Source organism: Mus pahari, chromosome 20 (genome assembly GCF_900095145.1).
Source record: "Mus pahari chromosome 20, PAHARI_EIJ_v1.1, whole genome shotgun sequence".
NCBI lineage: Eukaryota > Metazoa > Chordata > Mammalia > Rodentia > Muridae > Mus > Mus pahari.
The window spans coordinates 30010294-30025757 of NC_034609.1; the positions used below are offsets into that span (position 1 = coordinate 30010294).

Below are 15464 nucleotides of genomic sequence, written 5' to 3' on the forward strand. Positions count from 1 at the left end.
CCCATGACAGTTCACAACTGGCTGTAATTCCAGTTCCAGGGGACCTGACATCCTCACACCAATGCACATAAACAAAATAAATTATTAAAAAAAAAAAAAAACCAACAAAACAACTGATGAGAGCTGGAGAGATGGCTCAGTGGTTGAGAGCACTGGCTGCTTTTCCAAAGGACCCATGTTCAAATCCCAGCAACCACATGGTAGTTTACAGCTGCCTGTAATTCCAGTTCTAGGAGCTCTGATACCCTCACATAGACATACACAGAGGGAGAACACCAATGTAAATAAAAATTTTAAAATAAAAAAACCCAAAACAACAAAACAAAAAACTGATGGATGTGGGATGCGTATTGTACTCCCAGCATTTAGGATGCTGCTGCGTGGGGGTCCCAAGGTCAAAGCCAGCCTGGGTTACTTAGTCCTGAGAACTGAAGTTAAGAGAACAGATTTTAGCAGGGCAATAAGGTAGTGGGTACCTGTAGCTCCAGCCCAGAAGTGAGAAGGCTGAGCCTGGACAATGGTGAGTTCAAAGCCATGCTGGGCTCTCAAAAGGGAGCCGTAAGGGTGTTAGAAAATTAGAATTGCCTGGCCTGGTGCCCCACTTGTGCAATGCCAGCATTCGGGAGACTGAAACAGGAGGATGGCTGAGGTTAAGACAATTCCAGGCCCACTTGGGCTGGAAAACAAACAAACAAACAAACAAAATACAACCGCCGGAGAAATAGCTCAGTCAGTAAAGGCTGATCGCAGCAATGCAATCCCAGGACCCTCTTGGTGGAAGAAGAGAATTGACTCTTGCAGGCTGTCATCTTATTTCCACACTCGGTCTGTGGCACCAGCGTTTGCGAACATACGATCGTGCTCGCGCGCGCACCCCCCCCCCCACGTTAAAATGTCATTTAAAATCCTTAAGACAATGTAAACCAAAGCAAACAAACTCATCCAACCAAACAAAATAAAGACATACGAAACAAGACAGAACCCTAGATGAAGAGTTACCCTTTGTAACTCCATGTCTCCGTGGTTCAGAGCACAGCTAGGTTAGGATTCGAACGACTGTGGAATAGGAAGCGGAGAAGTCTCCTAAGGCCCGCCCCTTGCCACCAACTACAGACAGGGGCGGAGGAAGTTGAGGGCTGCACGGTTCCTTGGCTGCCACCTGCAGGTGCGTCCCCAGCCAATCAGCGGCGCCGGGGGCGGTGTCTGCGGGCTCACCTGGCGGCCGCAGCCTCTGCCCTGCTCACTGGTGTGGGAGCCGCGGCGCACTACCGAGTTCGCAGGAACTTCTGCTAGACTCCAGCCCGGCCTAACCCGGCCCTGCCCGACCGCACCCGAGCTCAGTGTTTGCTCGGAGTCCGCCCGGCCAGCTATGGGAGCCCGGTGCCGCAGCTTCTCCGCGCTCCTGTTCCTGCTGCTCCTGCAGGTATGTGGAGGGTCCCGACTCGGGTCCCATGACCAGCTTCGCTGTGTTTTTCTGCCGGCTGCGGTCCCGCTTCCCTCCTTCCAAGAAAGTTGGGATCCAGAGGGCTAGATCGCCCTGGGCGCTGCGTGGTGCGGGGCTGAGTGCTGTGGAGTGGGAGGGAGGTCCAGGCGGACGCGGAGTGGTCGCCTCTGGCGCAGGTTTCCAGGTGGGGGCGCGCGACGCTGCCGGCTCCCGGGACCCCGGGTTGAGCAGGGTCCCTATTTGAGACGGATAGAGGAGGCGTGGAGCAGGATGGGGGGGCTGCCTGTAGAAGGTGGGGGAGCAGAAGTAGCGCGGACGATCCGAAATAAGGAAAGGGATTTTATTTTAGTCTCATAAAAGCACCTGTCCTGTTAGGGAGGGACCGTAGATTGGGGTACCAGAGAAGAGTCTGAGGGTGTGCGTTGAGACCGTTCGCGGTCGAAGGAAAGTGGTGTCCGGAAGAGTAAAAGGCGTCTCCAGTGAGATGCAAATGGAGCTAGGAGTGGAAGGTGGTCTGGATTGCCAGGTGGTGGCCCCAGATGTCCCCTCCCCCAAAGGTTCTTGGAGCTTGGCGGCTGGTTTCGGGATGAGCGGATAGCGTCCCTGTGTGCCCCGAGGGGGGTCCTCCCACCAATCCCGGCGCCCGAGGCTAGGGAAGGGTTACTCTTGGTTTCGGTGTGGGCTGCTGGGAACCCACCTTAAGTCACCAGTTTGCTTGCTTTTCCTCCACCCCAGGTCTCCTCATGGCTTTGCCAGGAGTCGAAGCCGGAGCCTGAGCCCTGCAGCCCCGGCTTCAGTTCTGAGGTCTACACCTTCCTGGTGCCGGAGGGACACCTGGAGAGAGGCCACGTCCTGGGCATAGGTAAGGGAAACTTCGCTGGTGTTACTCGGCCGAGCGGGGTCAGGTAGGGAAGGCGCCAAGAAATTGTGCTAGTTATACTGGTAGGGTGGAACGGACAAAACTCTCCCTTGGAATTTACGGCAGATTTGGGAGTCTTATTTATCGATTGTGGTTGATCAAGGTAGATATGTCTGGCTCTGCTATTTATACGGGGCAGAAATGGGCCAAGGGTATTTAGAGGTCATCGGTATTCCTCCAACTGATTACTGGAGCCGGTCTATCATTTCAGACCGCCAAACCTGCTGGGTAGAGCCAGTTGGACTGTATTTCCATTTAATGAGGAGCAATTGGAGGCTCATAGAGTGACTTCACGGGTCAGCAGGGCAGGCGTTTGAACGGGGATTTGACTTCCACTATTTAGGTATAGTCACTGAGGAACCGGCTCATAATGACTTGTGGTTTTTGTTCATAAAGATAAAAATATTCAATACAGGTGTTGCTTTCCCAAGGAATAGTTTTATTTTGTTTTTTATTTTCTTTTAAGAAAAAAAAAGGTAGCTCTGACTCATTCATTCAAACACTCAATATACATTCAGGTCTTATTGTGATAATCTAGAATTTTCTTTGTATAACTGTTGGGAATGGCTGGGAGCAAGGCAAGAGGACCAGGTTTTTGTTGATGTTTCTTTAACTATTTTCCCTGGTTTTCAGGTGCTTCTTTTGCACCAACATGACCTTACCCCTCTCATGATTTTAGTTGATCCCCAAAGTACAATAAACAAGAAGGAATAATTTTAAAAGGAGAAGTCACACACAATCCCTTTCTGGGAATAGTTTGTTCTTCCAGCCATAAGCCACCTGAAAAATCTACTGCAATCATGATGGTTTCTAAAATTTTGCTGTGAGCTTTGGAAGTTGGGCCCAGGTTTGGAGGTGCACCTTACAGAGAAAATAGCAGCCCGACTGGTTAGTCTTAACTTGCTTTTCTGAGACCTGACTGGTTTTTGTGGAGCTTTCTTTGGGTCCAGAAAGACTGCAGCCCTGTGGCCCTGAGGTTAGTTAGAATGGTCAGGAATCTTTCAGCCAGTCTCCATGTGATTCCTGCCCAAGGACGAATTTGAGCCTCTGGTAGGGTGCTGAGAGCATGTCGGGATGGCCTGCCTTCAGTGACACATTGGGATGGGCTTAGTGTGAGGGATGAGTGTTCTAGGATGTTTCCAAGGACGGCAGTGAGTGTCTGAGAATAAATTAGTAGACGTCACGTCGCTCAGGGTTGAGCTTGGTGGGCTTGGAAACAGGAGTGCTTATATATTAAGGATCCCAGTGCAAGTCCTGGTGGCTTGCTGATACGTATGTGTGCCTGAGTTAGGACAGTCTTTGTTAGCAATGCTGAGGGCGAAACCTACAGCCTGTTGTTACATGTTAGCCAGGCACTTAGCCACCAGTGTGTTGGTTGCGTTGATTTGTTCGTTTTTTTTTTTTTTTTTTTTTTTTTTTTTTTTATGAGACAGGATATCCCTATGTGACATGGGCTGGTCTGGAATTCACAATTTGATTTTCCTGCTTCAGACTCTAGTGCCGGGATTCCAGGGTCACCTTGGCGCTGACCCGGCTTTAATTTACACCTCTAAGTGCTAGTGTCTAGTCACTCACACCACTGTGTATCAGTGACAAGATCACTTAAAAACTGATAGTACCACCTGTTCACTCTCACCCCGTCAGGTGAGTGCATCATTTACCTAAGGTAAAAAATAGAGAACTTCTGGAGGGTGGACACCATTCCAGTCCTCAAGGAAGTCAGGAGCCTGAAGCATCTACGACTGGTCCTCTTTTTGGTTTCCTTTTCTCTCAAAGAGAGAGAGAGGATGAAAACAAAAGAGAGGGAAGTGGGTGAGCTGCCCCTTCGGTGGTTCATGCCTGTGACCAGTACTCCCAGAAGTACAGTGTGTGTGATGCCGGCTGTGGTGGTTCCCACCTGTGATCAGCCCTTGGGAGGCTGAGGCAACAGGATTGCTAAAAGTTGTAGGTTTGAGGTCAGCCAGGTCTAAGTAGTGATTTACAGACTAACCTGGGCTACAGAGTGAAATGAGACCTTTCTCTCTCTCTTTTTTTTTTTTTTTTTTTTGGATTTTTGAGACAGGGTTTCTCTGTATAGCTCTGGCTGTCCTGGAACTCACTTTGTAGACCAGGCTGGCCTCGAACTCAGAAATCCACCTGCCTCTGCCTCCCAAGTGCTGGGATTAAGAGACCTTTTCTAAAAACAAAAAAAAAACCCCAGAAAACAACAACAACAACAACAACAAAACAACCAAGAAGGAAAAAGAGGAAGGAAGGAAAGAGAGAGAGAAGGGTTGAAGGAAAGAAAGGAAGGAAGAAAGGAAGAAAGATGCTTGTGCTTGTTTGGGGAAAACAGAGTCCATTGTGAAATAGACTGAGGACAGAGGTCTTCAGGTAGGGGAGCTGAGCGGAGGCTGGCGATAGAGCATTCTCAGCAGGAGGTAGAGAGCCCCGGCTGAGAGCATGCCCCTGGGAAGGTAGAGAGCGGCCCCGCACCCCCCCACCCTGCACCCCGGTGGTTTAAGGTAGAAGTACCCTCGCAGCATCCCACAAGCTTCCATGCTTCCCCGTGGCTGGTTCCAGTTCCCTTTAAGCTAAGGCTCCATCACTGCTTACCCGGGATCTGATTGCACCAGTGGAGTGTGGGATTGCGCTAGATCAGAGCTATCTTTCCAGAAATCACACATTGTATCCCCAGAAACTGCTTTGTGTAAAAGAAATTGCCTTCATTAAGGAAGGTGGGGACACTTTGGACCTCCTGGGGAAACCGAGGATTGTGGCCTTGGCTCCAGGTTCCACTATGCAGGGTCCTGAGCATCTGACACTGGTGGCTTAAAGGTCACAAACAGGCTTTGATGAGCTCTGTTAGCATCCTCCCGATGTCCGCCTGTAGATTCTCTGGCTTCTATAATGCAGAATCTTCAAAACTGAAAACCCAAACCCCTCCACTATCCAAGCATAGCCTTTAGTTAGGCTGATTTGTTTATTTGTTCTGTTTTTGGTTTTTGTTTGTTTTTGAGATAGGATCTCACTATATAGCCTTAGCTGGCTTGGAATTCACGATTGTAGACCAGGCTGCCCTTGAACTCACAGAGATCTCTCTCTCTCTCTGCTTCTGCTTCCTGAGTGCTGGGCAGACACCAGCTGTGGCTCTTCGGTTTCTATTTTTTGTTTCTGTTTTTTTTTTTTTTGAAACAGGGTTCCAGGAAGCTCAGGCTGGCCTGCAACCCTCTATATAGAAGAGGATGACTGAATTTGTGATCTTTCTGCTCCCATTTTCCTGGGGCTAGGAGACAAGTGTGTACCACTATGCTGGTTCTTGTTTGTTTTAAAGCTGATTCACTGTTTTTTTGTTTGTTTGTTTGTTTGTTTTTGCTTTTGTTTAATATGTATGTATGTGTGTCATTCTTTTCCAGGGGCTATGCTAATCTCTGCCCTGTTCTAATTTTAGCTTGTGCGGCGGAGTGAAGCACTCTGTGGTTTGAGACAGGGTCTAACCCAGGCTAGTATGGAACTCAACAGCGTAGCGCAGATTAGCCTTGAACTCATGGTGATCCTCCTGCCTCATCTTCCTGAGTGCTGGGATTCCCAACAACAATCACCAAGTCCAGTTTAAGTTGCTTCTTTAGAGTTGTTGATTATTATTTTTAGAGTTGTAGATTATTATTTTTTTTTTAAGCACAAACTTTTCAGGGATCCAAGCTACTAGCCTTTGCCTTTCAGAGCTACAGGATTAATACACAAAGTTACATCCATGTAGGGTGCTGGTAAATCCTTTAATTGATGGCTTCCACAGCTTTACAATGTCTGTAGGACAAGCGGGCCTGGGCTTTGGGCCTGGGTTTTGGTTATTTGATGGATTGACCTAGTTCCCAGGCAGCCACCTGTGTGGACTAAATACACCCATTTCTTCTCCATTCTGAAGGATGTGCTGAAAGCCGCCTTGGACAGTGAGAAAAGCAAACATGGAAGCCTGCTGTAGGATCGATCACCTTACACCATCAGATACCCACTTCCCACCCCCGACTTCCTGAACGTTCCATAATTACTCATGCCGGTGACTAGGGCTCATGTGGGCCATCCCAGGAAGGAGACTAGTGGCTGCCATTCTGTCCTGGCCTTTGTGTCTCCCGAGGAGTGTAGGTGGTGAGGTCACAGGCTAAGCCAGGCCATTTAAGGAAAGCTGCCTCAGCTCCTACTGGGCCCTCTCTGCCAGGTGGATATGGAAATCCCTGTTTACTCTCTGGGGCCTTTTATTGGCTGAAATGCTCACCTTGGTATCTGTTACACATTCCCCTTCCAAGAGCAGCGCTAGATAAGCCAGGTGTGGAGACAATCAGCTCTTGAAATCTCCCAGAAGCTGCCAGCCCCCCCCAAATCAGCAAGAGACACCCCTCATAGTCCAGACTCAGCTGTTTGGGGTTTTATTCTGCCTCACCCCGATGTCTTTTTCAGGGCATAAAGTTTTCTAAGGAGAAGAATGAAATCAGCGTAGCAGGTCATTGAGAAGGTATAGAAAGACTCTGGTTGAATTTCAGTATCTGCTACCAATGTGTCTTTATATAAATCAGTCAGTTTACTACTGTGAGACTCAGTTTACCCATTTGTTGAGTATGAAAAAATTCATATATATTTGTTGTGTTATGTGTATCGATGCATATTTGATTCATAAACACCCGGTGCTAGCTGGAGTATGGGGCTGAACATAAATATGGGAGGGGGTGGAATGCATGAATGTAAAGAATGCAGGCATAAGAAGGGCCAGTGAGAGCTGGGCGTGGTGGCGCACCCCTTTAATCCCAGCACTCGGGAGGCAGAGGCAGGCGGATTTCTGAGTTGGAGACCAGTCTGGTCTACAGAGTGAGTTCCAGGACAGCCAGGGCTATACAGAGAAACCCTGTCTCAAAAAACCAGAAAAAAAAAAAAAAAGAAGGGCCAGTGAGTTGGGTGTGGCGGTGCACCTTGGAGATTGAGCTGGGCAGATCTCTGAGTTCAAGGACAGTCATGGGGCTCCACAGAGAAATCCTGTCCACCCCCCTCCAAAAAAAAAAAAAACAAAAAAAAAAAACCACCAAAAAAACCAGTGGGGAAAGGTACCACCAAGGCTGAAGACCTGGATTTGGTCCACAGGACCCACGTGGTAGGAAAGAAAGAACTCCCAAGGGTTATTCTCGAATCTCCATACTTATATCTGAGTGTATACTTAAGTAATGTTTGTTTGTTTTGTTCCTGTTATGTTTTTTTGTTTGTTTTTTAAAGCCAAGTCTGGTGGTGCAGGCATTTAATCCTAGCACCCAGAAGGCAGAGTTCAAGGGCAGCCTGGTCTACATAGGAAATTGCAGGCTCTGCGGGCCTATATAGTGAAACCCTGTTTGAAAGGAAGATTAAAGGAAAGAAAGTCTTGAACCCTTCCACACCCTGACCAAAGTCCTATAGTGAACCTCTGGTCCCTCCCTCATCACTGCTGTTGCCAAACTCAGTCTCCCTCTATGACCCACATCGTGATAGCCAGAGCAAGACCGTTTGTAAAGATAAAAACAGCCTTGTCTGGATAAATAACTCCAGGAAGGAGAAACTGCCGGTTGTAAAGAACCTTAGCAGTTGTATTCTCCTATGGGAGAGTGTCTGTCCTGCGCTGTTTGAGATAAACAGTCCTGACTGTTGAGGTCAGCGTCCAGTCTTTTTTTCTGCTTCCAGTCTCTTAAGTTGCTTCAAAAATTTACCAAGAATCACGAAATAAAGCCAGGTGTGGTGATCCACACCTGTATCCCAGTGCTTCAAAGGCTGAGGCAGAAGGATCTCAAGTGTGAGGCTAGCCTGGGCTATCTGTGGAACCCTGCCCTTTTTTTGGTGGGGGAGGGCAGGCTTTTTTATCATGGTGAAATACAAGGCACGGGGATTGTTAGACGTTTAAGGACAATCTGATTCCGTAGTGGGTTTCGGGCTAGCTAGGGCTACATACGGAGACCTTGTTTTAGTAAGAGGAGGAGGAGGAAACAGAAGGGGGGGGGGAAGGAATTTCTTAGATTTCTTAGGCACCCAGTAGGCCCGCAAGTCTTGTTTTGGACAAATGAATGGACGCATGAATCAGCCTTTGCTACTTCTCAGGCTCCATTCTGTGTTCCCAGGGCAGTTCGGGCCCGGGAAAGTGAGCAGGGCACAGGAGGTTGGCTGGAATCTCTGATTGTACCTGCGAGGGCTCTGCTCAGCAATCTCCCTGGAAGCTGAGCCTGGCCCTAGCCTCTTTCTCGGAGATCCGGCGAACCAAGCACTTCTCTCTGAGAGCTTCCTGAGATCACAGAAGGGACACATCACACCGGGATCTGGAAATAAACGATTAGTCTTTTTTTTAGTGATTTTCTTCAGTCTTTATTCTTTTGAGACTCACTGGGTAGCCTTGGCTGGCCCAGAGCTCCCTAGGTTGTTCAGAGACCTGCCTGCCTCCTGCCTGCCTGGGTGTTGATATACAGGGATTCACCACTCTATGCTGGGCCCTGCTCTTATGAGCTGGCTTGGAACTCATCATGTGGCCCTGGCTTAGAATGTCCTCTTGGTCCTCTTGCTTATACCTCCCAAGTGTGCACCACCCAAGAGTCCCTAGCTGGGACTCTTGCCAGGCCAGTCTTCTCTAAGCCTTAGTATCCCCATCTGCAAAATGGATATAACCATCTGCATATATATCCTAGGGGGCGTGTACCAAGTGCTCAGTGAATACTTTAAGAGTACCCTCTGGGGCTGGTGAGATGGCTCAGTGGGTAAGAGCACCCGACTGCTCTTTCGAAGGTCCAGCCAGAGTTCAAATCCCAGCAACCACATGGTGGCTCGCAACCACCCGTAACAAGACCTGACGCCCTCTTCTGGAGTGTCTGAAGACAGCTACAGTGTACTTACACTGTACTTACAGTGTACTTTATAATAAATAAATCTTTAAAAAAAAAAAAAAAAAAAGTACCCTCTGCGGGCCCGCGGTAGAAGACTTTCCCTTTCCATTATACCCTTGTTTCTAAAGTTGGGTTGAAAGTTCCCCTAAGCTCTCTCCTGCCCAGCAAACCAGCCAAACCAGTTTCCTCATTCCCTGGGCTTCTATACTAAGCAAACACTGCTTTGCAAACGGTTGACCCGGAGCCTGCCTTTGTCAGAAAAGGAAGTCCAATGGTGTTTTCTTCCTTACAATGCTGGGAGTGGGTTTGCCGTGCCTCAGAAAGGGGTTCAAACTGGGCTGGAAGTCGGGCCCCAGAGTAGCTGGGGGTTGGGAAATCAGGATGGCCTCAAATTTGTTGTTCCCCAAACCCTCAGTTTTTCTAGAACTATTTCATAATACACATGCTTAAGGATACCTATTTGTTGACCCATTGCAAAATGCTCTCTGACCCAGCTTTTGAGACTGGTTCACCTCCCCCCCCCCCATGGACAAGAATTGAGTTATCTAGTGCCATTCACAAACACAGATTTAACCCCTCCGCTCCCCAAATTTACTGGACCTCAGACTAAAAAAAAAAAAAAAGATCCGCCCGCCTCTGCCTCCCAAGTGCTAGGATTTTAAAGGGCCACGGTACCACACGGATGTACACACATCCATTTTCCTGTGACAGACCAGGAGTCAGGTCACAGGCGGTTGACTAGTAAACACCTGGTGCCAGCCAGGGTGTGGGCATCTGGCTATCTACCCTGAGGCCCAGGATCCAAGAGCACCTTTGGTCCGTGGTGCTAGGGGGACCCAGAAATCTAGCCTCTATCCTCAGGGAGGTTCAGAAAAATCTCTGCTTACTGAGACTTCTGCAGGGTATTTGGGAGGAGGGGCCCCGAAGGCATGATTGGTTTTACCTGCTGAGCCTGTGTAAGTAAGAGGGTGTGGCCAGGCTCAGTTAAGGAAAGTCTCCCCTAGAACGTTGGGCCTTTATATCCACTTGTGAGGGTTTCCTCTTTCCATTCCCCCTTCCCCACCTGCTGGGTTTTCCAGACAGGGTTCCCCTGTGTATTCATTTCTAGCTGTCCTAGAACTTGCTATGTAGTAGACCTGGCTGGCCTCGAATTCAGTGTGAACAAATGTTTACTTATGGCTGGCACTGAGACTTCCTCTTCACCCTGTCTCCTCACCCAGAGCTTCCCCTGCACAGATTTCTCTCGGGTAGAATTCTCAAGATGTTCTGTGGAAAAGGGAGAAATAGTCTTGGGGCGTGGCTCTGTGGTCAGGCCAAGCCTAATGAGTGTGAAGCCCTCCCTGGCTTTGATTCCTAGCATTGAGGAAAAGCAGAAAGAGGAATCTTACCCAATTTTCCTCTGCCAGACTCAAGGCTGTCCCGTGGAGCCCATCCCCCTTCCTGAGAGCCACGGAACCCACATCCTTTCCCGAGGCCAGGGATTTCTTCCTCCCGCCTGGAAAGCCGTCTCTGTGCCTCAATCTCATTGATTTTGGTGGTGTTAAAATTCAGTTATTTGCCTTTGAGAGGCCCCTCCCCTCCTTTGCCTTTACTTCTGCTTGGGGCCCTTGTCACAGCCTTTCCCTTCTCTATTGCCATGCAGAGGACCCTAACTCCTAGGAGACCTAACTCCTAGGCAGGCCTGCTATCCTTGAGATACATCTCCATCCTCATGCTTTTTAAAAACTTAACTTGAGACGGGGCCTCACAGTTTCCCAGGCTGGCTTTGAGCTTGCTCTGTAGCCTCCTGCATCAGCCCACCACCTAGTATGTGAGATGGTGGGCCTGAGACCCAGCCTCTTGGCCTTCACATACATCTGATACATGCTATCTGAGCAGGCCTGTCGTTTTTCAGTTTTCTGGGTTCCGTGATGGGTAGGGTGGGGAGGGGAGATCTCCTCTAGGATGGAGGCATGGAGAGGTGGGAAGGAAAATGGTCCACACTTCTAACAAGTGAGCTCCAACTAGGACTTGCTTAGGGCACATAAGGCAGACAGCAGACGTGGGAGATGTGAGAGGTGGGGAGGGGACGATGCTTGGATGCTACCACGAGGACCAGATGTGGTGTGCCTGAAGATGAACCTGTTCCCCATGAACAAGCTCATAAATGGGGACCAGCACTGGCCCCTGTGGAATAATTGGCCTCGTCCTAGATAATAATTACTTAGCTTTGTAATTAGGAGAGCTTGTAAGAAGCCGAAAGTGTTTCAGATTTATTTCACCTGGACAAGTTCAAGACTAAACTAACACCTGTTCCTGTGGTTTGGCATGCAGAGCCATCTGTTTCCAAAGGAGATCCTTCTTTCGGGTTCTCGTCCCTATTCCCTCCCTTCTCTTCCAACATCACCTTTCTCCATCCAGTGATCTCTCTCTCTCTCTCTCTCTCTCTCTCTCTCTCTCTCTCTCTGTGTGTGTGTGTGTGTGTGTGTGTTTAATGAGACAGGGTCTCATGTAGCCTTGGCTGGCTGGCCTGGATCTCACTATGTAAATGTGGCTGGCTTCAAACTCAGAGAGGCATATCTATCCACTTGCCTCTGCCTCTCAAGTGCTGAGATTAAAGGCATGTGCTACTGTGCTTGGCCAGAGTGATAATTTCCTTAAAAAATTAAATTAGGAAGTACTCATCCTGTTTAAAGTTGCCTGGGATTCCCTGTTTGACACCGAATAAAAATCCTGCCGATGACTTCCAAAGCTCTGGGTCCCTCCTCCCACCGCAGCCCCATGCCTTGAGTCTTCATTTTAACCCCACTCCCCACATGGACTTCGTCCAGATGCTTTGCTTCCTGATTGTACTCAGAATACCATGATAGCTCAGGCTGAGGCTGGTTTTGAACTCCTAATACTCCTGTCTGGAAGTAGTAGCATCTCAGGTGTGTACAGTCATACTCTATGTATTACTTGTTGGTGATGTCTGTGCCACTTACCTGTGTCCTTCAAAGCTTTGCTAAGATGTTGCCCATGCAATGAGAACCCCTCTCTTTGCTTTATTTTTCTGGAGTCCCCCTCCCCCCTGTTTTGGTGGGAATGAGACGCAGGGCCTTGTGCAGGCTATGCAAGTACCCTATTGCTGAGCTACATCCCCAGCCTTTCTGGCACTTTCCACCACTGAACCTGTCGTGCGGTTTGTGTATTTCCTCAGTTCATAGTCTTCTTCCATAAAAACACAAATTCGAGGAGGGCAGGGAGTTCTGCGTTGTTGGCTCTTGAGCTGTACTGCAGGCAGAACAGAGGCTAAGGTCATGGCAAGTTCTTAGACCTCATCTGTTGAATGAGTGAACGGAGGAATGAGAGTGAGTTCAGAAGGTATATATGGCTCTGTACAGTTCTTTTTAGAAGCTGTGCTGTGGGTTTTGTTGTTTTCTAAGATAAAATGGGTTCCAGTGACATGGTTCAGAGTAAATGTAAATGTTGCACCTCTTGGCATCCTGAGTTTGATATATTCTCTCTCTCTCTCTCTCTCTCTCTCTCTCTCTCTCTCTCTCTCTCTCTCTCTTCTCTCTCATACACACACACATACACACACACACCAAAACCAAACTAGCCAACAGTGATACAGTGGGCTGTCAGCGTGTGAGCACATGAGGAAGGGATGCTATGTTCTCAGGTCCTGTGTTTCTTCTTGGCACCCCCTGGTTTCTCTGAGCCCTGCACAGCTACAGTGTAACCTTACCTAATTGTCTTGTTACAAAGTTTGCTGCCCAGAGTCTAAAGGTCAGATGAGTCACTTGGGCCTCACACTTCTGTGTGTTAAGGAAGCGCCAGATGGAAATCTCAAGGTACACCTGACACCCGTTTGCCTCCCCGTTGTCAGGCAGCAGGTCCCTGAAGCAGGCTCTCTCAGCTGAGCCCTCTCACCTTCATTCTGCAGCCCATTCATTGTTCAAGACCTTCTAGTTCTTGGCAGGTCCTCTTGGAAGGAGCTAGAAGAGAGATGTAGAAAGCTCAAAGACAAAAATGCAAAGCTACCCCCATCAAATACCAGCTCTTGGGGCTAAGACCCATCCAGTTGACCAGTCAATATCCATTGATAGTAGAGTTCTACATCCATATGGAAGATGCATCATTCATTCTGTTTCATGGATAGAGGTGCCAAATCAAAATACAGGACATTACATCTTTTTGAGACAAGGTCTTAACCATGTAGCCTTTGATCTGGACCTGACTTTGTAGACCATGCTGCCCTGGAAATCAGAGATTTGCTAGCTTCTGCCTCACACAGTACATATCCAGGAATAAAAGTAAAACATAAATTAAAAGCAAAAAATTGTTGTGAAATAGCTCAGTATTAGAGTGCTTGTCTAAGATACATGGGCTCCAGGCTTGCCGGCCCATCCATCTATCCATCCATTTATCTGTTTTCTTTTTTTTCTTTTTTCTTTTTTTTTTCATTTATCTATTTTCTGAGACAGAATTTTTCTGTGTATTCCTGGCTGTCCTGGGACTTTGTAGACCAGGCTGACCTTGAACTCAGAGATCCACCTGCCTCTGCTTCTGGAGCTCTGGGGTTAAAGGTGGACTCCGCCAGTATGGGTTTAAAAACATGGAACCCATTGGGCCTTGCATAAAGTTAGATTGGGTCCTGTGGGTGCTGACCTCCCACTCTTTCAAGCACTTATGGTAGCATTCACTGAACAAGCCTGAGGGCGGGAACAGCCCTGGCGTCTTTCAAAGGGTATCCGGTTCGAACCAGAATCGAGGGCTCTTTTCCCAGCCACCCCACCTCTTGGCTTGTTGCCTAAGGAAAATGGCTCTAGTCTGGTTCCCCAAAGTTCTCATGGTAGTCCGGAGAGATGGTCCATTTCTATCACAGCCTCTTGAGCGCTGCCCTTGGTGACCCGCTGCTGATGTGGAATCGGAGAAGCCAGCAAGACTTGAGACTGCAGACCTCCTCCCCCACAGATTCCTCACAATGCCTGTGTGGGAGTGTTTGAAAAGGGAGCAAGCTGAGCAACCTGTTTGTGGGAAAGTCGCGGCTTTCCTATCAGAAAACGTCACTCCCTGAGTCAGGAGTGGGACATACTTGGGTACTTGAACAGGTGCGGCAGGGTCCTGAGTCATAGAGCGACCTCACCTGGGAAGGTTTCTCTTTCAAAGAGTGAATCAACCATGACATCACCCATCTGGATCGACACCCTTTCAAGCTGGCTGTCTCTCTCTCCTTAGCAAACAGGAATCTAAAAGAGGAATCATAAGGTGAAAGCAAATTGGAAATAGGACAGAACAAACAATGGGAGAAAGAGAGAAAGCCTGAGAGACGAAGACACAGAGACACACGAACACGTTTACACGCAAACAGGAGTTCCATAAAAACACAAAACCGGAAGCCGTAATGTATGTAAATGACCCGGAAGATTAGAAACAAATGTCCTGGCACAACATTTTGAGACAACTTCCCGGGCTGCTGCTGTTGAGTTTGTTTTGTGTTGGCCGGCCGGGGCCCTAAAACTGGGTGGTTTGTTTCTCCAACGAGACACACTTAGAACTAATTTTTCACTTGCAAGTGGTTAGTAGTTGGAGATAGCTTCTGGGTTAGGGGTGGGGCCATGTGCCCACTTTTCTCAGTTCTAAGGCCCCCCTGTTTGGTACAGCCCTATGCGTGCAGCTACAGTCTCTGAGTTCATACATGCATTGTTCACATTATGTTTCCTTGATGTTCTCCAATATCCTCTTTGCTGGGCTCCCTGGGGCCCCCTAAGGCGAGGGATCTGGCACAGGTATTTCATTTAGGGTTCATTGTTCCAAGGCCCCTCACTCTGCATGTTATTTGTCCCTGTTCCCTGGCTTCCTGCTCAGGAGTTCTGCAGACATGGCTGGTGTTTAGCAGCTTCTTGGTGAATTGAAGTTCAGGTAGCCAGTTTCATGACCACCCAGCCCCCAGGCCTGACTAAACCCGTGGAGGAAGTCCATAAAATAAAGAGGGTGAACTTCTAATCTACATCTGAAAGGAAACCTCCTGCTCCATCCACCTGTTATCCCAGCCATTGGGGAGACTGAGGCAGGCGGATCTAGCCTGGAAGTTTAGGGTGAGTCTGGGTAACATTATTCACAGTGAGGAAGAGGGGAGGGGCACACACCCTTTGTGCACCTCAGAGGTCTCTGGGCTCAGATTAGAGTCTTTGGTTTTGAAATGACCTCCTCGGCCACCTCAGCTGGTTTTTTTTCTACTAGAGTCATTTATGCCTTCTCCCCTCCCCCCTCCCCC

The 15464-nt window shown here is 48.6% G+C and overlaps 1 protein-coding gene across 1 annotated transcript in view; it reads left to right on the forward strand.

Annotated features, from left to right (window-relative positions):
• The first annotated feature begins 1260 nt into the window (after positions 1-1260).
• Positions 1261-15464, forward strand: part of Cdh1 (cadherin 1) — a 66566-nt gene continuing 52362 nt past the window's right edge. Inside the window, exons 1-2 of the mRNA XM_021220343.2 lie at positions 1261-1423; positions 2180-2306. Coding sequence (XP_021076002.1) covers positions 1370-1423; positions 2180-2306 — 181 coding nt within the window. The 5' untranslated portion in view covers positions 1261-1369. The remainder of the gene's footprint in view (positions 1424-2179; positions 2307-15464) is intronic.